The 26,181-nt window shown below is 49.1% G+C and overlaps 9 protein-coding genes across 9 annotated transcripts; 5 read left to right on the plus strand and 4 right to left on the minus strand.

Moving 5' to 3' along the window:
- Window positions 1-891: 891 nt before the first annotated feature.
- Window positions 892-2,742, plus strand: FIESC28_00042 (uncharacterized protein; the record flags this gene model as incomplete). Its single annotated transcript, XM_031154193.1, has 1 exon — window positions 892-2,742. The coding sequence occupies one exon, from the start codon at window positions 892-894 to the stop codon at window positions 2,740-2,742; it is 1,851 nt and encodes a 616-aa protein (XP_031021770.1).
- Window positions 2,743-4,450: 1,708 nt separating this feature from the next.
- Window positions 4,451-5,068, plus strand: FIESC28_00043 (uncharacterized protein; the record flags this gene model as incomplete). The annotated part of the gene is made up of 1 exon (XM_031154194.1): window positions 4,451-5,068. The coding sequence occupies one exon, from the start codon at window positions 4,451-4,453 to the stop codon at window positions 5,066-5,068; it is 618 nt and encodes a 205-aa protein (XP_031021771.1).
- Window positions 5,069-5,399: 331 nt separating this feature from the next.
- On the minus strand, window positions 5,400-7,126 carry FIESC28_00044 (uncharacterized protein; the record flags this gene model as incomplete). The annotated part of the gene is made up of 3 exons (XM_031154195.1): window positions 5,400-6,477; window positions 6,527-6,658; window positions 6,717-7,126. The coding sequence occupies 3 exons, from the start codon at window positions 7,124-7,126 to the stop codon at window positions 5,400-5,402; spliced, it is 1,620 nt and encodes a 539-aa protein (XP_031021772.1).
- A 1,028-nt stretch (window positions 7,127-8,154) lies between these two features.
- FIESC28_00045 (uncharacterized protein) lies at window positions 8,155-10,526 on the plus strand (the record flags this gene model as incomplete). The annotated part of the gene is made up of 2 exons (XM_031154196.1): window positions 8,155-8,448; window positions 8,514-10,526. The coding sequence occupies 2 exons, from the start codon at window positions 8,155-8,157 to the stop codon at window positions 10,524-10,526; spliced, it is 2,307 nt and encodes a 768-aa protein (XP_031021773.1).
- A 700-nt stretch (window positions 10,527-11,226) lies between these two features.
- FIESC28_00046 (uncharacterized protein) lies at window positions 11,227-12,310 on the plus strand (the record flags this gene model as incomplete). Its single annotated transcript, XM_031154197.1, has 3 exons — window positions 11,227-11,248; window positions 11,302-11,315; window positions 11,372-12,310. The coding sequence occupies 3 exons, from the start codon at window positions 11,227-11,229 to the stop codon at window positions 12,308-12,310; spliced, it is 975 nt and encodes a 324-aa protein (XP_031021774.1).
- A 428-nt stretch (window positions 12,311-12,738) lies between these two features.
- On the minus strand, window positions 12,739-14,987 carry FIESC28_00047 (uncharacterized protein; the record flags this gene model as incomplete). The annotated part of the gene is made up of 9 exons (XM_031154198.1): window positions 12,739-13,060; window positions 13,108-13,232; window positions 13,289-13,769; window positions 13,817-13,926; window positions 13,974-14,325; window positions 14,365-14,470; window positions 14,525-14,621; window positions 14,670-14,759; window positions 14,814-14,987. The coding sequence occupies 9 exons, from the start codon at window positions 14,985-14,987 to the stop codon at window positions 12,739-12,741; spliced, it is 1,857 nt and encodes a 618-aa protein (XP_031021775.1).
- A 2,411-nt stretch (window positions 14,988-17,398) lies between these two features.
- On the plus strand, window positions 17,399-19,260 carry FIESC28_00048 (uncharacterized protein; the record flags this gene model as incomplete). Its single annotated transcript, XM_031154199.1, has 3 exons — window positions 17,399-17,946; window positions 17,994-18,493; window positions 18,542-19,260. 3 exons carry the CDS (start codon window positions 17,399-17,401, stop codon window positions 19,258-19,260), a joined length of 1,767 nt encoding a protein of 588 aa, XP_031021776.1.
- Window positions 19,261-19,764: 504 nt separating this feature from the next.
- FIESC28_00049 (uncharacterized protein) lies at window positions 19,765-22,381 on the minus strand (the record flags this gene model as incomplete). Its single annotated transcript, XM_031154200.1, has 6 exons — window positions 19,765-21,037; window positions 21,088-21,173; window positions 21,231-21,356; window positions 21,672-21,846; window positions 21,899-22,194; window positions 22,253-22,381. 6 exons carry the CDS (start codon window positions 22,379-22,381, stop codon window positions 19,765-19,767), a joined length of 2,085 nt encoding a protein of 694 aa, XP_031021777.1.
- Window positions 22,382-24,054: 1,673 nt separating this feature from the next.
- FIESC28_00050 (uncharacterized protein) lies at window positions 24,055-25,539 on the minus strand (the record flags this gene model as incomplete). The annotated part of the gene is made up of 3 exons (XM_031154201.1): window positions 24,055-24,904; window positions 24,958-25,224; window positions 25,274-25,539. The coding sequence occupies 3 exons, from the start codon at window positions 25,537-25,539 to the stop codon at window positions 24,055-24,057; spliced, it is 1,383 nt and encodes a 460-aa protein (XP_031021778.1).
- Window positions 25,540-26,181: the final 642 nt, after the last annotated feature.

Consider the following 26,181-nt stretch of genomic DNA (forward strand, 5'->3'; position numbering starts at 1 on the left):
GTTCACACCACTCTAGGGGCTAGAGTCGCTTTGGACCGGACAGGCACCTTCTCGAATTCGGGTTCTTTTACCCTGGGGCTGGACCTAGACCTAAGTCTGAGCCTGGGGAAAGGAGAATAACCGGGTGATTGGATTGCAAGGTTATCTGACCTCGCATGTACCTGAATTGAATATGATGCCACGAAACCTGTGTCATGACTAAAGTTTGTTCTGATATTTAGCATGATTATGCGGGTTACAAGCACTATTAGACTGGACGTTGCGTCTGTTTGTTTGTAGAGTCAATCAATCAGCAGTAAAGACTGATAAGATAACACGGGAAGAGATCCATTGGTAGATGGTTAATGACACGCCCCTGAAGACACTGAGGACAGTGCCAATGCAAAGCACCTGATAGCCAGCCCCACGGTGGAGATTCCCCAACCCGCATCGGGGCGCATCCATGGCAATGGCAAGAGCAGCCCAGAACAAAGAACCTAACAGAGGCAATGGATTGGATTTTAAAAAACCTCCCGCCCGCTCTCGGCCGCTACTTCCTGTATTTGAGTCTTTTGCCCCCTCCAGCTTTCTCAAGCTTCTTCTTTCCACACCACCAAGCTTCTTCTTGACTGAAGTATCTTATCGATCAATTACATCTCCAACTTTGCAATCCCTACAAACTACATTCTTACCTCTCAGTCACAGCACTTACAATCCCTGTTTGCTGCTGCATCGTCATGCTTTTTGAATCCTGACGTCGCCCGTTCACAAACTTTACTCGACTAAACCGAATTCACCAAAACCGTCACAATTTATTCGCTGCGAAGAGCTTTTCAACAACACCTACACCCGACTCTTCAGTTGCTCAATCACAACTTCCAGCGGGTGGCTCATACACATTTTTGGCCCATCATGACTGCTCCTGCTATCCGAATTGACGGCATCGTCAACCCCGCCGCTCCACCTCAACCCGAATTGATCATGGCCGAAGGTGCACCTTCAATTGCACCTTCATTGACCTACTCAGACGATTCCGATTCCCAAGAAGATGAGCCCGCCATCCCTCTCGAGCGCCGCCGCCGCGCATCTACACGCTTGATTGCCCAGAATGCTAGAGACATTCAGCGAATCACTGGTGAGACACCAGCTGAGTACATGGGCCGATGCTGTGGTGGTGCTTGCTGCATGAGTGACCGAAATGGCATCGAGTATGAGGAGATTCCTCTGCCTGACAATGACGCATTCAAGTCTCTTGGTCTTCGACTCGAGAAGCTTCCTGCCAATTTGACTGGCATCATCCCTATGCCTGAACAAACTGTCCACTTCACCTCAATCCCTCGGCCGACTTCTTCACCTTCCGACTCAGCTATCTCGCTCGGCTCAGACACTGAGTCAGCCCCCACATCCTCCTCTCCCAAGAACAACTACCTGGTTCCTGGGCCCGGCTATGAGGGCGTCGACACCTCTATCCAACCTCCTCGCTTTGTCCAACCGCACCCTCCCCACAACGTCTACCCGGCCAAGATTCATAATACTCGTGAGCTCACCAAGCCTGGTGCTGAGAAGCGAACATTCCATTTTGATCTTGATATCACCGACTACCCTCCTGAGGAGGTTTTCGACTTCAGAGTTGGTGGCGCCATCGGTGTCATGGCCCCCAACGATGAGATCTCTGTGGATGAGATTCTCGATGCCCTCATGATCCCGCGTTTCCAGCGTGACAAGCCTGTTCTCATGAAGACAACCAAGGGCCGCTGGCCTACCGTTTGGGGTGACGACAAGCCTCGCGAGCTCATCACTACCCGCCGCGAGCTCCTTACCTGGACCACCGATATTCAGTCTTATGCTCCTACAAAGGAGCTCCTCCGTGTCATTGCCGAGCATGCTACTGCTCCCAATGAGAAGAAGATCCTTGAGTATCTCTGCTCCAATGAGGGTGCCAGCATGTTCTCCGACTTCCGTGGTGGTCCCCACACCACCCTTTCTCAGATCCTTAACGCGTTCCCCAGCTCTCATCCTCCCATGGATCAACTGCTTTCCGTCCAGGCTCAGCTCATGCCACGATTTTACTCTCTTTCCAACGATCCTACAGAATCATACACCCTCCGAGAGCATGCTCAGCGCCGTTTGATTGAGATTGCTGTCACAGTCCACGACTCCATGGACTGGCGACGTGGCTGCCGTGCTGGTGTGGGATCCGGTTTCTTTGAGCGACAGGCTCATAAGTTTATGAGAGCCCGAGAGGCTGGCGAACGCACCCCTCAAATATACATCCCCATGTTCAAGGGTTTGATGGCTAACCCACTGGCCAAGCAATTCAATTCTGACGGCCCTATGCTTCTGATTGGTGCCGGTGTTGGTATCGCTCCCTTCCGTGGATTCGTCCAGCGCCGTCTCAAGCAGGCCAACTGCGCCAACAAGGTTTGGGTCCTACAAGGTATCCGAGACTCTTTGGTGGATGAGATTTACAGTGGCGAGTGGGGTGTGCACGAGGAGGAGGTCAAGCGTGTGGTCCAGAGCCGAGTTGGTACTGGCAAGTACGTTCAGGAAGAGGTTATGAACCAGTCCGATCTCGTCTGGTACATCATCAACTCATTGGACGGCCGCATCTTCGTGTGTGGAAGCAGCAAGGGTATGGGCGAGGGTGTCGAGGATGCTCTCTGCGACGTCGCCATGGAGAAGGGTAACCTCGAGCGCGAGGAGGCTCGCAACTTCTGGAAGCTCAAGAAAGAGGAGGGCAAGTACATCTCCGAGACTTGGTAAATGGTCTTGTTTGGCTCATTCACAACTTGACCCGAGCCCATTGGTCCCTGGAAGGAGTTGGATACGTTCGCCCCATACGACTGGTGGCTTGATGGAGAAGGAGCATTGTACAAACTAAGGATTGCTGGCCGACACAGGTTAGATGGCCGCTGCAAAAGCGAGAAGGTTAGCATATGGCATTTTTTATTTGAGATGAGAGGAGCACTGGGCATGGTAAAGGCGTTATTGGTTCATGAGTTTGGGCGGTCATCTGCTCTTGGGAGTCTTGACTATTTTCTATGTGGAAAATACCCTCGGCGGCAATCTGGCCTGGATAAAAATATCAAGAGCCTGTTCTGCCCTATTCGAGAAGCGAAATTTACAAAATTCAGCAAACATTTTAGCAATTTGAAAAGCACTGGTGATATATCCTTTATTCACTTTCTCTTCTAAATCTTGTGGTAAACTTCAAGACATGAAACCAACGCGTCCCAGTTTTGGCATCATGGCTACAATTCGCATTTCCTTCAACATCCAATTCTGTATCGACATGCGGATAAGAAGTCCAATCTGCGCGATATGTCTGGTTCCGTCCCTCCCTCACCGAACGGTGAGTGCAGATTTTGGACGGCAGGATCATTAGACGTGTTCCCGTATCAAGCCACGGATGACGCCAGATTTCCTCTTCTGGCGTCTGAACCAGTCTGATAGGCCCGGCACTCGCTTGTGGCAGATGCAAGGGTTCAAACGTGTTTATGTCAGCGGAATTTCCAATTCTCACATCGTTCGGCTTCTTCAGCGGTCTTGCGCGCGCGCGTATTGTAAATCAGCAGCGGTATAAGGTGGGGTGGAAATCCGGGGCTAGTAGAAGACTTTAATGGCGTCTTAGAGAAGTGCTCATGAATCAAGGTATGAGAGGGGAAGCCTGTCCGAGGAAAAGTTAGATTTCACATGGGTAATAGTTATTGAGTGTCTCGTTCTTCAGTATGAGGTTGAGGTCTATTAGGTGGGATAAAGTTTTTACTCGGAGGGACACCTGAATTACTTGTGAAGAGAGTAGAGCGGTGTGTACTATGTTTTACATTTAAACAGTCAGCATGGGTGATTTAAGCTCTCGGCATTTATGCACCTGTCACAACACATCTCATCCATGTCACTATGTTCAATATAGCATCAATACTTGAAAAGTAGTATACGAGAACCAATAATCTTGACTAAAATCAACCATAAAAGAAGTCAATGACTCGGAATCATGTTACGAATTCCGAGTCAAAAAATATCGTGATGGCTTCAGGGTAGATCTCTACTGCCGACGCTTATCCTTGTCAGGCTCATATATCCGGCTGAATAATGCTTTGGCAATTCTAACTGGCTTAGCGCGCGCACGCAAAAGGTGCGAGCCGGTGGATTACAAACGTACTAACCAAATTAGTACAAGCTTCATAGTACCTGACTGATGCAATTCCAGTGATGCATTATTAGTCAGTGGGGATTGACGATTCCAAAGAATTGCTCATTCGTGCTTGGGAATCAAACTCGTCGATGGAGGGTCCAACATGGCGGGGCAACGTAGATGAATAGTGCCGTCGTAGTCTGGTAAGTGAGAATGACATTGCTATATATTCGACCTGTTCCCCGTCGTATAATCTATCTCATCATCAGCTTCTCACTCAACTCATATACCACTTACACTAAGTCTCATACCAAACACATTAAATCATCTCTTACAATGGCCGCCAAATTCTCTGCCAACGCCCTCATCGAGCTGGCCAAGAACCGCCGCTCCATCTACTCTCTCTCTAAGAAGCTCCCCATCTCCACCCAGCGCATCACCGAGATCGTCAACCAGACCACTCTCGAGACTCCCTCATCCTTCAACTCCCAGAGCAACCGTGTCGTCGTCCTCTACGGCGCTGAGCACGACAAGCTCTGGGACATCACATCCGACGCTCTCAAGGCCATCGTCCCCGCCGAGAGCTGGGAGAGCACCGCCGGCCGCATCTCCGGCTTCAAGGCCGCTGCCGGAACTGTCCTCTTCTACGTCGACAACACCACCGTCGAGACCTTCCAGAGCAAGTTTGCCGTCTACGCCGACCGATTCGAGCCCTGGGCTGTTCAGTCTGCTGCTATCCAGCAGTACCTCCTCTGGACTGCTCTCGAGGCTGAAGGTCTCGGTGCCAACCTCCAGCACTACAACCCTCTGATCGACGCCAAGGTTGCTGAGACCTGGAAGATCCCCTCCGCATGGACTCTCAACGCTCAGCTCGTCTTCGGTGCTAAGGAGAGCGAGGCCGCCCCCAAGGAGTACATTCCTGTCGAGGAGCGTGTCAAGGTTTTCGGCGCTTAAACGTCTTATGAGGCATATGAACAGTGAATTGGATTGGGATGAAAACTGCATTTTTAGCGAATAGCATTAGATGATAGAGTATAGAGCTCGACATGTCCTTAATGGACGAATAAAAAAATCATTATATCACAAAAAATCGGTGCCATTGAGAGTGTGATATACTGCTAACTTAGGAACACTGCGATAAGTGGCTAGTTGAGGACTAATCGATGGTGGCAAGTCAAGTAAATGAAAACGCTTCATTGGCTGATGCATTAATGGAGTGGTATACAATTATATATAAATGTCCAAACGCTCAACTATGTTTTTACTGTTTGTACGAGACATGGCGTTACTCAATAATACGGCCAAGAGCCTGTCCCATCTTTACCTTTTGCTCCTTCTCCACAGCCCACTCCCAACCGGTGTGCTTGTTGTCCTCACCCACTTTGTTTGCGGGTGCCTCAAATACGAGTACGATAGTGCTGCCCAGTTGGAAACCGCCCATTTCTTCACCGCGTCGAAGTGCATGGCCTCTCAGAACAGGGCTAGCAGCCTCGTACGTGGCTTCAGCGAATCCGTGGTACACCTCACCCCTGCTGGCCGCCTCCTCTGCAGCTCGATCCGCAGCTGTGTCGGTCAACAGGCTGTTGGTTCGGAGTTCCTTATCAAAGTTGACTACGATGGAGCCGACATTGGTAGCACCGACTGGAACATAGCTGAAGAAACCCCAGCGCCAGCGTCCCAGAAGGACTACACGTTCGTTCAGGGTGAAAAGACCAGGTAGAGTTCGCTGAAGATAAGGGGACACGCTGTAAAGTTCTCCAGCGAAATGGCGTCGGCGGTCAACGACCCAGTTGGTGGGAGAGTGGAAACGGTGGTAATCGCCGGGGGCCAAGTAGATGACTGCATAGTAAAGGGCTGTAGACTTCTCCGGTGATACGAGATCGTACCAAGGTCGCTCGCCCAAAGCGAGTTCGGCACGAACTTCAGAGACTGTACCAGGAGATGCGGGCATAGATTCATCCTTTGCTGAAGGAGCCTGTTTTCCACCACCGGAAAGGAGATCGGGAAGGGTGTAATGAATGCCATTGACCTGAGCAAACTCCTCGTCCTGCTTTACAAGAGCTTCCTCTTCCGAAATATCGGTGGAAGCTAGGCTGGTCGCAGGGGTCGAGGTGCCTGAGGCTGAAATGCTCGCAGGAGGCGTATTCTTTCCAAGGAGAGCATCGATACTATATGTCATACCCTTAACTTGCTCGATGTCACCGCCTTGGATCTGACCGAACTGCAGAACTTTGCCATCGGAGGGGCAGACGAGGGTATGAGGATCTTGATCGAGGGGTCGAGCACCGGGCTTGAGAGTACGGTAGAAGAAGGATGCTAGGTTGGGATAAACATGGAGATCGGGTTCGGCAACTTCGTCAAGGCTGTTCTTGTTAGCATGAGCTTGATAAAAGATTAGCTGGGGTGACAAACTTGACACCGAAAATCCAAGAATACAGCTTGAAGCCAGGGACACGCAGGTAGTAAGGGATAGTCAGCTCATTGAATCGACCCCAAAGTCTAGAGATAGCCTTTAGGGGCAGAGTTGACATAACCTGGACTTGCCTGAACTTGAGTTAGCATTGATCTAGGTATAGGGGCAGAGAGAGGTATTTCAACGTACCAGGGACCATCAGGACGAATTCTGGCACGCTTTTTTGGAGTCCTAGTACCCTCCTGTCCATCCTCGATATCGGATCTCTCCCTCTCACGGGAAGAGACCTTATAAAACTGGACGAGACCGAGAAATCCAATACCTAGACCGACAGGGATCTGGTACCATTGGATTTTGGTGTTGCGCATGGCCTCGCCGAGGCGCTGTGAGAATCTCGGTCTCTTGCCCGAATTGGAGGCGAAGGTTCGAATTGAAGAAACCGAAGGCCGTGTTAGGCATCGCGATCTCGTCGAGGCTTGGAGCATGTGTCGCGAAGCAGATGGCGAACCACAGTTTGCATAGCGACCGTGGGTATAGAATGAGTTGCGGAGCATGTGACTGCCGAGTTGGGAGGAGCCATGACCAAGGGTTGGCGCCATGGTGGGCAGAAACGAGCGACAGCGATTGAACGCTGCCGACTTTGATCTATCGTCTGTCGCGGATCAGATGAAGCGAATTGAGGCAGATGAAGCCTCTCAGAATGAGCTGGGACCCTTTTTTTCGACGGATGTTGACGTCAAAAACCAGCGATGACGATGGGCTGGGCTGCTCAAGCTTGCTTGTTAGTTAGTCGCACACATCTTCTTTGGTAGGTGGGTTGCAGGTCTCGGATGTAAAAGACGCCGACCGCCGAGAGTTGTCTCTGTCTGTCTTCTCGAAGAAAGCTTGAGTGACAAACAGTAAACGGGCGTGGGTAAGACTAGAGGCAGACCGAACCAATTAGAAATCATCCTCAGCGATGAGCAACTCCAACTGAATACATCCAAGAGTACGTACCGTTACCGCAATTGCTCCCCCGGTGTCGCAGTGCTAATGCCCCAGGCCGACGTAACGTGCCCAAATCTGTACCTGAGCTTACCTGAGGTACCATGCCTTAGCTTGCCTAGTCGCAGGACCCCCAAATGGCAAGAGGCCACCCTGACCACTATCCAGATCGATGAACCATCACTTTCATCACTCCTTTCTCTCCTCAGAAAGCATTGCCTTTTAAAGGCTAACAATCGCCTATATTTTCCAGACCGTTTTTCACAGCTTCTACAGCCTTTACCGTCCACCATTTTTGTTTACCGTCTCGTGTTCTCATCGTCGCTTCTTTCGCCGCCCGAAACTCTCCCTTGACATGCGACCCATTTAGTGTTAGTAAGACGACACAAACCGACGTCAGTAACCAAGTCGGTGCTTTCCCTCAAGTCAAGGACGTGAGCTCTCGTAGATCGACAGCCACGAACAGGGAGAGGCGAACTCTTATATACTATCGATTTTCGATATATGTTCCTGCATTATAGCTTCTTCGACGTCGATCCGTCGCATCCTTCGTTCTTAGTCGCCGTTCCTTCACTCCGACACTTCGGACTATTTCATTCATCCTTAGCTTACCTCGGCGTGGCATGCTACTAGCCTAATCATCATGGCTACTATGCCTCCTGCAACTGGTCCTGAAGATGGCCAATCTTCCGTCACCGCGACTTCAGCAGTCGACGAACAGACTATAAATGTGCAGGTCCTGTCACCGTCTAATGGTGTAACCGGGCCTCTGCTGTTTCCTGGTCTCGCTGCCAATACCACCGTCAAGCAGCTCAAAGACAAGATTCGACAGAGCCTTACTTTGCGCCCTGCCGATGAGAACCAGCGATTGATTCATCGGGGGCGCGCAATCGTGCGCGAGTCGGACACCTTGCTTGATATATTCGGCGCAGATGCGGTACGTCTTCAGTTTGACACCCTTGCCCTGTGTAGCCTACTAACAGCTTGCCTCTCTTTCTATAGGTCCGAAACCCCGAGCAACATACAATCCATCTAGTCATTCGTGATGTACACGATAGTCAAACTTCGGCCTCGACCGCCCCTTCTGCGCCTCCGAACCTAGCTGCTCCTGGTCCAGCATCAGCGCCGGCGCGAGGACCCAGCCCGACAGCTTCTGCTCCGCCGACAAATCCTCCACGAGCACAACCACCTTTTCACGGTCAACCATTCGGATACCAGGTGCCTTGGCGAAATTCGATGCCTCCAACTTCCAACCCGTTCCCTCAGCCTCGTATGCCGTCACCTTCTCCGACCCACACCCCTGAGCAAGCTGCGGCCTTTCAACACCAACACCAGAATATGACACAGTGGCTGACTAATATTCAACGAGAGGCCATGGCAAGAGCACTTAACCAGAATCAACGTACAAGGGCTCAGATGGGAATGCGTGGTGTTGGAGATAATGGTGCAGGGGCTGTTCCGACAAGTGAGAGAAGCGGTCGAGCGAGCCCAGCTCCAGGCCAAACCATATATCGCGAGCATGTTGGACCTAACGGGCACACCACCTACCAGGTTCAGACTTTTACAAGCTCTGGAGGAAGCGGGCAACAGGGTCACGGCAGTGCCGCTGTTTCCATGTCACCAGCCGATGTGCATAACATTATTCGAAGTGCCGATGTCAACCAAGCTACATCAGCAGCCACCAGTGCAATGCAGCGCAGCGCTTCTAGCACATCTTTACACAACCGCCCTTTGGCACAACCTGGAGTGACGGCACCTCTTTATCCCTATGGATATTCTGCCATGTCGAGCAGACGAGGGACTCCGGAGCCAGCTTCTACTCGACTTGCTCCCACGGCAGCTTCTGGCAGTTCTCAATCAAGGCAAGGGCCCGAAGTTTACATTCTCTCATCACCTGAAGGCCCAAGAGCTTTATTGTTCAACAACACAAGCTCTGAGGCATATTACACCCCACGACTACGCACTCAGACAAGCCTCCCTCAACTTCGACAAACCATGCTCAACCCGTTACAGGAGTCTTTTAATGCACAAATGCGACATAGACACCACCATCATCACCACCACCATCCTCGGCCCCAAGTGCCAATGCAGCAGCACCTGGGTCAGATGCCACCACAAGCACAACCTCATTACCCTCAAGGCTTCCGGCCCTTGGTTCAACAACCTATGCCCCAACAGCAACCTGCAGTCCAGGGACAGGCTCCGGTTCAGGCTCAAGCCCAGGCTCAGGGTCAAGGCCAAGTACAAAACCAAGGCCAGGAACCAGAGGCCGGGGCGTTCATGGGCCCCTTAATGCACCGAGGTAACCCACCGATGGGTGCACTTCCGCCACTTCTTATACAGCTATGGCCACAGATTTGGCTACTGTTTCGTTTGGCTCTGTTTGTCTGGTTTTTCACTTCTCCTAATGCGAGCTGGTCTCGATGGTTCACTATTATCGTGGTCGCTGTCTTCATCTTTGTGCTCAGCACTGGTGTTTTGAACGGAGTTCCAGACCACGTCTGGCGACCACTGGGACGACACCTCGAGAACTTGATTCCTTTGGACCCAAGAGGACGGGGTGCCGCTGCGCCGGAGCAGCGTAACCAGCAGAACCCACAGCCTAGACAAGACCCTGACCCTACTGAGATGGCAAGACGACTTGTAGCGCAGCACCAAGGCCAAGAGAATTGGGTTATTTCTCAAGTCAGACGTCTCGAGAGAGCTGGCCTCTTGTTTCTAGCAAGTATCGCACCGGGTGTTGCAGAAAGGCATATTGCCAACTTGGAGGCAGCAGCGCGAGCTGAAAGGGAACGCATAGAAGCTGAGGCAAGAGAGGCCGAGGCAGCAGCGGCGGCGGCTCAAAACGATGAAAATAATGAAGCCCAGGCTGGAGATGGAGAGGAAGCGACGACCACAGGCATTGAGGCAAATCAAGTGGAGAGGGCACCGGAAGACCGCGAGGGACCACCAGCAGAGCAAGGAGTTCAAGAGGAGAACCAGCATGATGAGAGGCAACCACTTATTCAGCTGTAGGGAGAAATATTTCCGGTCTGTGGTAGGAAAACGTTGTATGTGTTCAGACGAGACGCGAGACGAGGGGAAAAGTTTATACCATGGTGCCTGCCACTCACAGCAGGCGCTGAGTCGAAGGGGAATACTGGAGTTGATGGTGTTTCGTTTCCTTACTTCTATTTTTTCGTCTTAACAGCGAAATCTCATTATAAACCAGCTGGGCGTCGGCCCTTGTGTTACTTTGACATTCATCTACTAGCTAGCGTTTAGAGAGCTTGTCTTTTTAAGTGTTGTTCCATGATGATGACATTTAAAGACCAGCAAGCGTGCTTAAAGGCTGTTGTTAGGAGAAAGTAATAAATAATTATAAACGATTTCTCTCGGACTTTTCCATTGTCTGGTACATTGCAAGAATTCTAGCGTGATAATCGCAGGAATGTTAAGGGCGGTGATGTCGTAGCTGTGTTGCTGCCTCAAATCTCTTATCTTATCGGTGGGGGATGATATCAGACATCGTGTGGCTTTGAGCTTCGTGCTTGGCTTTTGAAGCTTCCAGTTCGTCATTCACTCCGCGAAAGCATTTTCACACAATCCTGATACCCCCTGACATCCTACCTATCGAACTGCATATCGTGGAAAAGAGCAGATAAATATTGCTCCCTCTTCTCTTTTGCTTCATCATTTCTGGTGCTGAATTCTAGCTATTATATCTGTCGCTACAATGAGTGGTGGATGGAATACCAGTAAGTTCCTTTGTCTTTCTCTGTAATAATCGGAATGCTAACTTGGTGACTAGTTGAATCCGATGCGGTACGATGCGAGCCTTCACTTATCGATCTCTTCGAAAGCTAACAAAGAGCTAACAGGGTGTCTTTACCTCCCTCATCGAGAACCTCGGCGTCAAAGACGTTCAATTCGAAGAACTTCTTACACTCGACCCCTCAGAGCTCCTCACCCTCCAGCCTATCTATGGCGTGATCTTTCTCTTCAAGTACCCGACCGACCAACCATATGCGACACCAGAAGGCCCCCGCGACGGCTCTTTCGACCAAGCCGCCTCCGAGAACATCTTCTTCGCCGCACAGACTATCCAGAATGCATGCGCTACACAGGCCCTCCTGAGCGTACTGCTAAACAAGACGAAAGACGTCGAGATAGGTGAGCAGTTGGGCGACTTCAGAGAGTTCACCATGGTGTTGCCACCCGAATTCCGAGGTGAGGCGCTTAGCAACTCTGACCTCATTCGCGAGGTGCACAACAGCTTCGCTCGCAGCAGTCCTTTTGCCGACGAGACGGACAAGACTGGCGCAGAGGCGGAAGATGCTTTCCACTTCATCGCTTACACGCCCATCAATGGCACACTCTACGAGCTCGACGGCTTGCAGCCCCATCCCATCTCCCACGGCGCCTGCAACTCTGAAGATTTCCCCACCAAGGTCGTCGACGTTCTTCAGCGCCGCATTGCACGATATGACGCCACCGAGATTCGCTTCAACCTCCTCGCTATGTGCAGGGATCTTCGACAGCGAGCGCGCGACTTTGGCGACCAGGAATTGTTGGAGAGGGAGGAGCGCAAGCGCCGAGACTGGATGTTTGAGAATGCTCTGCGAAGACACAACTTTGTCGGCTTCGCGGGTGAAGTGATGAAGGGTGTTGTGCGCAACAAGATCGCTGAGGGTGGTGATGCTGCTTGTGATAAGTGGGTGAAGGAGAGCTTGGAGAGAAGAAAGAACGCGGAGCAAGCTTACAGAGGTCGAGGTGGCGGCGGCGGTGATGGAGATGGCGATGTTGATATGGGTGCTTAAACTACTTAATGAACTTGTCACGGCGGGAATAGAGATACCATGTTTTGTGACTGGGTTTTATGAGCGAGCAGAAGTTGGGCTCGTGGTTGACACTTCATGATAGAGGCTATAGCTATGCATTAAAGACTAAGCTCGGTTCTTTTGAAGAGACTATAAAGAAAATATCTACAGCTCATATCTCATTTCATACATGACATTTGACATTTCAGTATCCAGCCTTTGCTGATCAGGCTCGCCCTTTTCGCCGCATTGCTTGATCCCGCAGGCACTTGCCCAGTGATCAAATACTATTGTAGGGAACTCCGTCCTGTTGTCCTCATCCAGAAGCAAAACCTGTTCCGTACCACAATTCCAAAATGAGGGTACCTCCCTAAATGATCAATACAGAGAATGGAAAGTGTCATGCGTGGGCAACGGCCCTTCTTGAATTAACGTCCCCATCGATCAGGAGGAGGGGACATGGGAGGATCGTCTTTGGCAGTAGACGCAGCCGTTGTGGAACTGCTGTGGTCGCGGCGCTCAGCATAGCTGAGATCATTCATGGCATGCTCGGATCCAGTCGGATGGTCGTCTTCCTCTTCGTTGGAGTTTCGGCCGTGGCGCATGGCGCGGACAAACCAAGGTGCTCGACCTGAACCCTTCCAGGTCCAGTATTCCTTGAGGTCGTACTCGCGGGGCTCGATGTAGCCGCGAGAGACAAAGACAACGAGGCCGATGAGACCGTTGAGGACGGCGTAAACAAAGACACCACTTATGAGGATTAGCAAGGGCTATAAAGAAGGAAGGAGAAGACTCACGCGATGAGACCGTAGGCTACGCTGTAGCTGAAAGGAATAAAGGTCATGACGACGAAGGAAGGAAGAACATCGCCGATGTATCGCCAGTTGACCTGGGTGATTTGACGGATCATCATGCAACCAACCTATTCATAGTGTCAGTGTTGCCTCTGGCAAAACAAACAACCACAACGGAACATACCAGAATAAGGGTGCATCCTGTTGCCCAAGGTGGCACAGATGCGAAGATGGGCGCAAAGAACACGGCAATGATGAAGCAAACTCCAGTGACCATCGCTGTCAAACCAGTTCTTCCACCCTCAGCAATACCAGCGCCACTCTCGATGAAAGCGGTCACAGGAGAGCTTCCCAACAAGGCGCCGACAGAGATGAACGCAGCATCAGTGCAGTAGGCAAGAGTGGAACGGGGAAAGTCTCCATCGCGAGGGTTAACGACGCCGCAGAAGCGAACCATGGAGTAAAGGGTGGCGGTAGCATCGATGATGTCCACGTAGAGAAAGGTGAACAAAGCGAGGGCGAAATGGGAGGCTGTTCCGCCAAAGTTCCAGTCAAGTACGTTGAGAGTCCTTTCAATAGGGTGCCAGACAACTACCTGTTTGAAGAATTCGAATCGGCGATCTCCGTCTGCGTTGTGAGGGAAGAAGGTGATGGAGGTGTTGCGACTGTGCATTTGTCAGAGAATGTTGAGAAGATCGAGGGGAGTACATACGGCCAAGAGAGGACGGAGACGAGAGAAATGCCGATAATGAGGGCGTACTTGACTCGAAAAGCCATCAGGAAGGCAGTGATAATGCCGCCGCAGAAGACTGCAACCCAGAGCTTCTTCGGTTAGTTCAAGCTTCAAGTCAGAAAGCAAGATAACTCACCTTAGGACTTGTCATGACCCCATCTTGACAGATGCCATTTACATCCTGCATTTCCTGAGGACACCCAGCAAGCGTAAGGGGAGTAGCCGCTCCACCAGTAATCGCACCGATTCCTGCAGAGTACGAAAGGCCGATCTCAGTGAGGAAGAAGCCGATGCCGACACCAGTGGCAGTCTTGATAGTAGCAGGGATCAGCTTGACGAGCCACTGGCGCATGCCGGTAAGAGCAAGAAAGATGAAGACGAGACCTTCGACGAAGACGGCAGTGAGAGCGAGACGGTATGAGATGGGACCACTTCCATTATATCCGACGACTTGGAAGGTGAAGTAGGCGTTGAGACCCATGCCGGGGCTATTGACGAGTTAGCATGATATGAGAGGTATTCAGGACAGAGTGACTTGCGCGATAGCAACGGGGAGGTTAGTAAGAAGACCGAAAGCGAAGCTAGCCATGCCTGAGACGGCAGCTGTAGCAGTAATGATGTCCCGTCGAATATCTATCACGTTCGTCAGTAGTTATCCAAGAAACAGATACGTTAAAGAGGACTGACCTTCTTTGCAAGCCATATAGGACTCGATCTTGTCACACGCGTTTCTGTCAACCAAGTCGCATTCGCAAGTACCGCCAGTCTGTTGGAGCAGTGCCGCCTATGAAGTGTCAGCCAAAGTTTGCGCAGAGAGGATGTTGTCGCATACATTGACGGCGATAATGTATGCCATAGTTGCAAAAGTAGTCAAGCCAGCGCGGCATTCTCGAAAAAAGGTCGCTCCAGAGATCTCTTCGGGCTAAAAGAAAGGGTCAGATGAAGTTATATCGAGAGAGGGGAGCAGGTTTCGTACGTGACCGGTGCCGGAGAGGCGAAAGAAGTGACCGAAACGCGAAGTGGTGATGTATCCATCAAGATGATCAAGAAAGTTGCGAAAACCGCAAAAGCGAGAGCGACTGGTTTCTTCTCCCGTGACAGAGCGCTCATCTAGAGGAGGCATCATGCCATGAGCCGGCGGAGAAGTCATCGTTGAACGTGACATGGAGTGTTGTTTTGCGGATTATTCGAGGTGCACTATAGAAGTCGAAAATAGAGACAAAGAAGAGTTTTAGTCGAGTGAACTGTGAATGATTATGCGAAGAAGAAGTGAGGGGGTGTGCAGGTGAGAGAAGGAGTGACGAGGTTGGGCTGTTGGTGACGCCAATAGAGGCGTGCGAAGAGGAAAAGGTGACACCAGACGAGATGAAGAAAAAGAGATTCTGCCTTTTGGCGATGTCCAAGAATCTGAATTAGATTAGAAAAGACCAGATCTTGAAGTAGGAAAAGAAAAGGTAGAGAGAATGAACGGGAGAAGAGTGAAGTGAAGTGGGAGAATCACAGCTACAGGTTGATAATTCTTTGACAGCTTCTGCCACTGCCAACAACCACTTGTCCCCCACCAAACCTCGATTCGACCACCAAGTCTCTCCTCTCGTCAAATCTTGTTACCAAATCGCTGGTAGAGAGATAATGCATTTCACAAGACTCGAACTTCGAGTCCAAGTTGCGAGTAGCGCAAGATGGGATGGAATGCTTACACATACATACATGCACAAGTACACGCACAGCATAAACGTTGTCCTCAGAAAACAAAAGAGAGGCAGGTATTAGAACGACGGAAGAAGTATATAAGATTGTAGGTTCTGTTGCGTACTTGGGTATGGCAATCAAAATGTTTGCTCTGATCAAAAACAAGGGTATTGTTCCCGTGGGTCTTTGTGCAATCACAGTTTGCAGGCCTCATAGTGTCTCGGCCTTGCATTGAGTGGGAAGCCTGTTTGTGATATTGGTGATGACTTGTTTGAGTGACATTGTGATGGTTTGCAGGAGCAAACGCCTTTTATCTGGGATGATCAGTGCTCTGATTCAAGATGATACCTGTGATCATGTATAGATTCTTTCTATAACGGAAATATCAAGAACGCATAGTGTTATAAATTCGAGAAATAACTACCTTGACATGATCAGCCGGCAACACTACACGACTAGAAATATTACCCCTGAATGCAGAAGCACGCACCCAACAGAAGTCTTCAATGAGGTCATCACACCTGAGTCTACCTCGAGGTTCTTTGAGCTGACTACTAAGGATACGGGTCCAAAGTCGCACAAACCAGGCGTTCGTCTCACTTTATGCAGCCCGCCGACGTTGATGAAGCGAGGCGGCGTCGGGTAAGAATGGTGGCGAGAGAAGTGGTTGGTTGGTGCCGACGTATTACAAGGTCCGGTCTGTCTATAGCCGAAATGAAATGAAATGGTTCCTGCTGGTGTTGCAGTTGATATGGGAGAACCATCTTTTGGATTGGCGGAGATTTATATCAGATGGTTAATTATGACAGTTGGTCATGTGAGAAGACTCGTGGATCCTTGAGTAAAGATTATGTTATGGTGACTGTGTTCGTGTAGGCTATATAGAACAATCGTGTGGATATTGACTTGATGGTTCTGTTCAAGACACATTGATGCTGTCCTCGACTTACACTGGCCAAGTCTTTAAGCTGTGGCCATCACCCTATGGCCACCGTCTGCGGCCAATGAACTTGTCCCGATATCCATATAGACCAGTAAACTTAAGTTATAGATCCTAGTATTCGGGACTTTGAGCTAAGGATATCCAACTATTTGAGTTAAACATCTCCGAACACTCACCAACTTGACAGGCCTCAATCACATACAATCCTTGTCCGCATAGTCAACCTACACTCTGTATCACTCCAGTCCCCGTGACGCATCATGGCATTGAACATGGCAGTTCAGCCTCCAGTAGACAGTGAATCAGTGGCTCAATGTACGGTAAATCATTTCATCTTGACACCTGATCGCCCACTCTATCAAATTTGAAAGAAGATAAGAACATGACTTGTGTTTGATATCCAAACGAACTTTTATTGTTTCAACTCATACGAAAACTAGAAGTCGAACTTTGGCGTTTGAATCTATATCTCAGTTGACTTTGGTAAACGGGAATTTCGCTACTATTTGGGAGTCTCTTCGTGCACCTGTTGCCAGTGCCCAGCAACTGGCACTGCGCACTCGATCTCCTTCGGCCCTCATTGACGGCCTCTCTTCTTACTTATGTTGCACATGACTTTTGATCTTTCAGCTGACCTTTCTAGAAGTGTTCGGCACTTCTTTTCCCTTTGATTTACCCTCTACATCAACATCCTCCACCTCCTCCATCCCCCCACACTCCTTCCTCCGACTAAGAACATCACGAAACTCATTCAATCTCACTATCATTTTTGAATCCCTTAGCCGATTCATCGTACCTGTTAACTATCATATTACAGCTTTACCTAAAATAGTACTCGCAATACCCTCATTCATTCGACCTACCTGAGAGAGTACAGCATTCACATCACCACCACAGGAACATCTACTCTGGTTACAAAGGGCGTCATGTTTGACGTTATATGGACAGACCCTGATCGCGAACTGGTCGGAGAACATCGCGCCAAAAAGGAAAAGAAGCGCGAACAAAAGGCCAAGCAGAAGGAACAGGAACAAGCGAACTCGGTCATAACACGCTCTACCTCCGTCACCAGCACCAGATCATCCACTGAATCACGCTTTGGCTTTCTTCGACCTCGAAATGGCAGACAATCCAAGAGCCGGGAGAAAACCAAGTCAGGGCTTCTGACTCCTAGCCAGCATTCCTCTCGCTCCAACTCGAGGAGCTATCATCGCTCAGCGCTCATGGCTAATCTGTCTGATGTGTCTCTTGGCGCTTCTAGAGCTCAGAAGGGAAATCTTCCTGCTTCTGCTTCTGCTGATGAGGCGCATAATTTGACGCGAGAGTCTGCTTCTTGGGTCCCTGAGCATACTGGAGCGCTACAGACTCCTCGACTGTCAGAGTCTGATAAGCCGGAACTATCTATCGACATGCGCATCTCGTCTGAGGCTGATACTGATCACCCTGTCACACCATCAGACTCCGTGGGAGAAGGGTAAGTTTGTTACGTGCGATTGGGAATATGCTACTGACCCATCACAGGAACGATCCAGTGCCGCTACTACAGATCGACTCAATCCCCGATCTTATTCCAAGCATTCGACTTCCAAAGGCACCAAGAACTCCCATTATCATCAACTTCCGACCCAACGACCCTGACTCATGGCGTCCCCCTGAAGAATGGGAGTACCTTGACCAACAAGCTGAGGAAGCGCGACAGGCCGAGGCCGACCAAGATGTCGAGATGAAATCCCAAACCGAAAGCCAAGGTCGATCCAGCGCAGAAATGGAGTTTGAGACGGTTAAGGCTCAAGTAAAGCAGATGGCTGCTGCAAGCCCCGTCATGGTGCTTGCACGTATTAAGGAGATTTGGAGTGTTACCGACGAAAGTTTCCATGGGGAACTGAACATCGAGTTGAAGCGATGGATGTTATCTATTCTCAGTCATATGGATGTCGAACAAAAGACCGGCCCTGTTGATGCCTCCGTTGCGGTGTCTGGATCTGGCAGTGTCAACATTTTGGCACTTTACGAGTCTCAAAGTGAGTATTTCCTTCAGCCGACATCCGAAATAATACTGATGGATATAGTCACGGCCTCTTATCTTGCAGCTCTATATCCAACCAAGCAGGTTCACCATTTATCCCCGGAACCTCTATCAAACGCACAGTTCACCAAGGTTCACCCTATGCTTGTGCCATCAATGTCGACAGCAAAACTTCCACTCGGCCAGCACCTTTTCGAAACCGTGTACTCACTATCGCTTCCTTCCGTCAGCCCTTCCAACGATATTCCAGGGGTCCTCAAAAACATTAGCAAGTGCTTACGAGTCGGCGGTTCACTGCATCTCACCCTCATCGATCCACTCCCCTGTGCAGGAACACTCGGCCATCGCATGCGATCATGGCTAGAAGAACATCTACTGATCAATCTGGAGCGACACTTCCGATGCACGAATCCGAGCAAACTATTTCCAGACTGGATGGGTGACGCTGGTCTGCGCGGCCAAGGCAGTACCCTCACCACCTCCAAATTCTATGCTGTATCAGCCAGCATCCGAAGTCAAGTCGACGACAACGATCCTTTCGTCGAAAAAGTCCCGTCCGAACGGGAAGTCAAAGCAGAAGTGAGAAGCATCATAGGCCGCCTGTTGTGGATGGAAGTCTGGGGCAACTTTGTCACCGGAGAAAAATGGTGGTGGGAAGATGAGGGTTGCGTCAACGAATGTCTCCAGCTTGGCACAGTTTGGGACTACCACATCATAGAAGGGGTTAAACAAGAGGAGGCTCTTGCACAGATTGAAGAATAACCTTGAGAGTTTTGGAGAGTTTGACTCTAGAAAGGGTGAGGTTGTTGCTGGTATGCGCTCCTGCTTTTCCTTTTTCACGTCGCTTTGTTGGTGATAGCGACGGAGACAGAACATATGGCTTCGTTCAGGAAAGATAACTCTTTCTGGCAGGAAGAGACTTTCAAGGCAAGGATATCATTTGATGTCTGTATGTTAAAGTTTGACTTGATGGTAGAAGCATTTCTTTTCCTCTTGAGGCAATGTAGATGAAACACAGGACAATGCTTCCTTCTATTTGAGTAGGTAATTATATGAAGGATAAATGTTCGAGCCTTGAGACAACACACTTCATTTCCATCCAGATGATTTCCTCAAATCTAACTAACAAGTAGCGGATATTGCCCTCCAAGCTTCAGGGCGCCAGAAGTAATTACCCCAAGGTCCAGTCCAAATCTACCAACATAAGGTATGTCGTCGGTTCGGCTTTCAGTGACCAACCTTTCTGGTAGTATGACGCCTGCCTGATCACTCCACTATTTCTGACACCGACGCCGTTATCTCCCATATTTGTGAGTCCGAAAACGTGCAACCATATCTCGAGGGGATATCGTAAACAGGTGTATCAACTTCTTCTTTCAACTCTGTCAGATAGTCACTCAAATCTTCAGTGGCCAAGTCCCACTCCAGATTCTGAACACGCTTGTCAACGGCTCGATACCAACAAACAAGACCTTCGCGTTTCCAAAGCTCCTCCTTTGCAAGTAACGAGCCCAGATGTTCTCTTGCAGTGGCAGCATCCCGGTCCTGTAACCCAGCCACAACTTTCTCGATGTTGCCGATATCGTGTTGTAAGGATCGGTTTTTTATGCCCTGGCAGAGGTTAAAGAATGCACTTAATTCAGCACTGCTTGGTGTGCGGGTTCCAAAATATTTCCCGTCATATATATCCAAGATCCAATCTCTAGGAGTTGAACCCCACAAGTCCTTCTGGTATGGATTGATGACGTGCAAGCCCAAGCTACCGAGATATTCCAGCATTTCTAAGGAGGCATACATGGCTGCTAGATGCAATATGTTACGGTTCCTTGAGTTAGATAATGAGAGTGAACATCCCAAATCTAGCAAGTATGCCAGCACGCTAATGTTGACGGGCTCCAACGAATTTAAAACAGGTGTGCTTCCATACAAATCCCGTGCTTCGAGGTCGGTGCCTGCTAGGACAAGCATTTCGATAATTCTTTTTGCATCGCCGTTGTTATTAGTTGTGCTGCTGGTTAGTCTATGTAGCGATGTTTCGCCAAAAAAGTTCTGACAAGTTGCTGATGCGCCTGCTGCTAGCAAGAGACTCACTGACTCAATGCATTGACACCATGAGGCCTTGTGTAATGCTGTCTCTCCATCCATGTCGGCCCAATCCACCCTGCATTTGGCGTTGAGTAGTAACCTCACAGACTCAGGAGTCCCTCTCTGCGCGGCGAGCATTAAGGCTGATTTCCCTTGTGGAGTTACTTCGTTAACATTTGCTCCCGCAGAAATCAACATCTCCATACAATCAATTTGATCTCTATCAGTTGCAAGTGTAAGAGGACAGTGGCCGGTATAATCAACTGTGTTGATAGCCCATGGCTGTTCCTGCAATGCTGCCTGGAGACCTTCGCGTCGGCGAATTGCGATATGTATGTTGGTCGTTTCCCTAGATGGGTGCCCGATAAGTCTAACGAGTTTCTGAAGAAGATAGATCTCATGGTCGTGAAGGTTGCCCCATGAGAGTCGATCATTGGCATGATCTGCTATGCGCCTGGGGGTGATTAATATTGATCCAAGATGAGAATAGAATCGACAAGTTACTTAGGCAGCTCTACTTCGGGTAGCACGTTTTCCCAGAGATCTAGAAGAGTTTCTAGGGCGATATATCGACTCTCGATAATAGCATACTTTATGGATCAGAACCATGGAATGAACAGCCGGCCACTGGGGGTATTATAACGAACCTCGATGAGTCCAACACCGGTAAAATCAGCATCACAGGGATAGACGACATAGTCAACCACTGATTGTCGAATTTCTTGAATGGAGTCTTTCTGGTAATTCCACATCGAGGAGTCCATTTCAAGCAACTTGAATGGACGTAGGGAGCATCTCAGTCCACCGATATTGTTGTAAGAGGCAACGATGGCGAATGATTGAGAAAATAGCCATCGAGGTACTTGGTATTCAAGCTTCAACATCGATGGGCTTATACATTGACAATCAGGATTTGAGCACTCCTGAGGGCGGTTTTCGCAACGGACAAGCCACGATCCAAAAAGTGACTGAACCCAGCCTGAGTTTTGATATTGCCGCTTGACGAAATGGCAGCTGCATTGGCATGATATGGATGAAGAAATGCCCTGAATATGAGTCAAAGACTGTATTGATATTGACTCGGACACCCGCGCATTGTCTTTCTGGCTGCTGGTAGTTATTGCTTCTAGTGCTGATGATTCGGAGCTGTCCGTCTGTTGATCTTTTTCTGGCTCTTTAAGCGATAATGTCTCCGTTGTGTCATTTTGTACTGGGTGGATTGCGTAAAGATTCATGAGCATCTGTCGCATGTATGCCTGGAACCTGTCGTTTGTGGTCAGCAACCAAGTTCAAACAAGTTCAATGGGATATTCACTGAGCATCGTTTGTCGCATGGGAAGATGTCACCGCAAAATGCAGAGTGGTCTTAGCATTTGTCATTCGCTGTTGAAGCTTTGTGATCGTGCTTTTCTCAAGCAGCCACTTCCTTTTTCTCGTCTTGCATATCTTGCCGTCTTTAGTATTGACTTCACGGACACAACTTCTGAGTAATTCCCCAAGCTCTTTGGTAACTTCGCTGAGATCTTCAGCGGCTGCATCCATCAAAGCCTGTTCATAGGCGGAGGGCGGTTTTCTCGAGACTGCCTTTACCATGGAATTGATAAGGGATAACTAAGACGCACAGGTAAGTATTCGTATTCGAAAATAGCAGTGGGACAGGGCTGCATACCTCTTTCATTAGATAATTGAAGTCATCCTGAATGTCGGGAACTTCTCGGATGATGCTGACGACATGCTTTCCAGCTGCCAGAGCCTGAACCACGGCGATGGAGCTTGCCACGGCACCAAGGACCTCCATTGCAAAGGATAGGCGATGAAAGAATGGGGTTCAAATGATAGCGTTGATAGCAAGTGAGTTTGCAGTTGTATTGAGACTGGATATATGAAGAGTCGGGTGCCCTGTATGCCTTGGAGGTTGTAAATTACAAGTCAGGCTCTCAAGACAACTGTTGGCGGCAGGAAGACCAATCACATCTTTGACTCACAGCCTCGATGTAGCTATTGGGCGAGCAGGCACAGTGAATGCTGAGAGAATCTGCCTTGTGACCTCAGCCACAAGGTAGATAAATAGAGATAGAAAACCCATCTTAAATTACGATTTCCTAGCCATCAGAACAGTTTGAAGGCGTCACCAAATACCAACACTTGATTAAGACTGAGTGCTCGCAAGGATGAGGGTCTTATGAACGCCAAGGGCATCTCTAAACAGCAAGCCCGAGCTAAGTCTCCTCTTCAAAGTATTATCAATTGTAATCTCCAGTGGTCAAATCTTAATGTTAGGTGTATATTGCATTAGCTACTGAACTTTAACGTTAATAAATATATATTAAGAGCTGCCAAGCTGTACGCAAGGCGACTTCTTCCTCCTTCATGAGAGTCTTATGACTGATAATAATAGGCAGTATTCGCGATATGCCATCTGACAGGTGATTATTGGGCTCTAAGCAAAGGCAGTAGTGAAAAGACCACTTCGCAGCTATCAACACCAAAGAATTCACAGACACCACGCGAAAGCAACCTCGGAGATAACTTCAACTCCACTCCACGATCGTAATCGCAAACTAACACTAGATAAGATATCAATCCAGATCCCCCACATTTACTTCCAACCCTGTCCCTTTCGTCCGGGCCAGATCAGATCATACGATGCCTTCCGCCAAGAATCTACACCAGACAAACACCAGACAAAGTCATCAACGGGCCGTCATCAAGCCACCGGAGAGATAAATAAAGCCATATAAAATCCCTGACGCCATCCCAGAGCTGAAGAGATATTCCGGGATCTGATATCGCTCACCTCGGACGAACGGAAACGCCTCTCAAGCACGGCGTTGAACCACGAACATCGTTAACGGGTTCAACGGTCAAGCCAAAATTCCAAATTTGTTACAGATACACAAGATATAGTTGTCTATATCAAATTACCTGACTTGGTTTAAGTTAGGTGTCACAGCTAATCTCCTCTGACCGCTTTGTAGTTAACAAGGCTTAGGACTGTTCGGGTAGCACCTGGAGCAGAGGAACAAAGGATGATGAGATTACGACATACACGACATAGAGGTACCGCATTGAGAAGAAGGATGTAAGACATAGTCACAAAGTGATAGATACGCGACAAGGAAAACAGAGACGTAAAGTAACTGGATAGGACAATACACTCTCGGCATCACGTATCTAAGGGAGACAAGTACGAGTAGCTTTCACATGACGACATGTATCGACAACACTAATACACCAATCTTCAACAATCTCAAAGAATCGAATGTCATTTGACTACTAAATAAACTACTATATTCAAGTCTTGGGTATCCATCATCTCCAGCTCCAACACTAGCGAAACTACACCAACTGTCTCGTAACAATTGCTCGTCCCGCACATGCTAGCCCCCAGAAAGTCATGTCTTCATTATATAAAATAACAAAATTGAAAGGACATTGGCACATCGCATCCAAACAAGTCTCTGACACCTATTATACTCGGCTTTGATCTCGCCGTTCATCGTCCGAAGTCGGCCGGCTCTCGTTGGCCAATTCGGTCATGCTCTCCGTCTCGAACTTATTAGATCGTCGGAGGTGACCAAGGTTATGTCGGTGGCCGCCGCCGCCGCCGCCGCCGATGGTGTGGTTGGCTCCAACTTCGGGTCTCATACCACCAACAAGTTCTGTTACATCTGGACGTTGACCCATGCGCATGTCGCTGAACCAGTTCTTGCATGCATCCCAAGATGTAACCATGTAGATAAGGGCATTCCAAAAACCCTGAAGGGGAAGCACAAAGGCACTCATAAATTCCAGGGGATCTGATGATCTCTTGTGGAATACTGAGTACATACGGTTGGCGCTCGAGGGAACCCATGTGATCAAAATAGCTGTGAAGAAAAGTAGGGCGCACTTTGTGTACTGCCATGCTGCGTTGTTGAGTTCGCGATTCCGTCTACGATTCATGCTGGCGGCAGAACGTTGCTGTTGTTGAGGGACTTGGATGCTGGCTCGTGTTTGCTCCCTTTCGATTGGGGCCAGTTCGTCTGCAATATCCCCAGAACCCGGCTGAGCTGATATGTGAACCGAGTAGTTTCCATTGGAGGGACTAGGGTTACTGGAGTCCGGCGCTCGGCCACTCATAGGCTGCAAAAGGATCCCATCGGGCTTAACGATCTCTGTTGTGACGGAAACTTCTGTCGTCTTGAGCGTGGTAATGTGGTTCTCGTTACCGTAAGTCAAATCTCGATCGGTTGAACTAAAGCCGTCGAGTTCTCTGCGCTTGCGGTAAATTGTGCTGCCGGCACGGATGTAGATGAAGAAGGTGACGATGATGACGAGCCTTCGATGGTCAGCACCGGAGTTAATAGCAAGTTTGGATCAAGCTTTACTTACCAAACAGGACCATAAAAGGTAATAATTCTCCAAATGTCCCATTCTGCACTGACCCAGCACCAAAGTGTGGCATTGCCGTACATTCTCTGACCCTCTTTGTTCTTGATAAATATGTAGACAAAGGCCGGAACGAATGGAACACCATAGCATCCAATAAGGTAAGGGATTTCCATCTTGCGTAATCTTCGAGCATCGAATTTGTAGTAGAATGTCAAGTAGACATTGATGGCCATTGAAAGAGTCCAGAAAGCATCAGCAGGCATAAACCTGGTACCTGTCAGTAACCCTTAGAATAAGGCTTCATTCTCAAACTTACATTTGGATGAGGAAGGCTTGAAGCTGACAGCCTGCCGAGTTCGTATCACCAACGTACGATCTGGACATTAATGTACCGACATTGGTCATCATGTTGCCAAACGAAGCATAAAAGACCAGGCGATTGATCGGTTTATGGAAGGCTTTCGATGATAGAAAGGTAACGATGATGAAGATGGATCCGAGTAATGAAAAGACGGAACATGTTCGTTCGATGACGCTTAGAGCGCGAATCTGATACTTGTCGAGGTGTTCTGTGGGAGCCATTGTGAAGTTGTTGAATCAAAAGACTAGAAGAAAGGTATCCTGGTAGCGGAGGCGTCGACTAAGTCGAGTCCTCGAGTCACTTATAAGAGTGAAGATTAAAGTGGTCGGTTTATGTATAATGTACCATTCTCCTTGTGTAGCTGAATGTTTGTTGAAGCGATGAGAAGAGTTCTGATAGTTTTCCTGATCGACAAGAGGTAGACCTGGAACCTGATATAGAAGGAGCGTCTGATGTTGGTTGGTACTGCCCAGTTAGGTAGTGGACCAACAAAGGTGAGGAAAGGTACACCGAGGTGAGAAGGCGCCCCAAGCGTCGAGGTCAAAATCAAATCGTATCGAGAAGCAAACCAACAGATATAATTAATTGCCTTTTGAATCGAGATTGGAAAACGCCATGTCAGGGTGCGGTCAGTCTAACAAGAGGCTTGGCCAGGGTCAAGCTGAGGTGAGGTAGGCTTCTCGAACAAAATGTGGCTTTCCGATAACGTTTGCAAACATGCAGCAGACACTAAGACAAAGAAGATATAAATATGCGAATAACAAATGCAGAGGTGAATAAGAAAGTATCAGAGACAGGAACAAGAATAGGAACAGGGAATGAGGGCGGGGGGAGAGGCAAAAGAAAAAGGTGGGCGATGTAAG

Source organism: Fusarium coffeatum, assembly GCF_003316985.1.
Source record: "Fusarium coffeatum strain FIESC_28 chromosome Unknown BRIP53273_contig_1, whole genome shotgun sequence".
Lineage (NCBI taxonomy): Eukaryota > Fungi > Ascomycota > Sordariomycetes > Hypocreales > Nectriaceae > Fusarium > Fusarium coffeatum.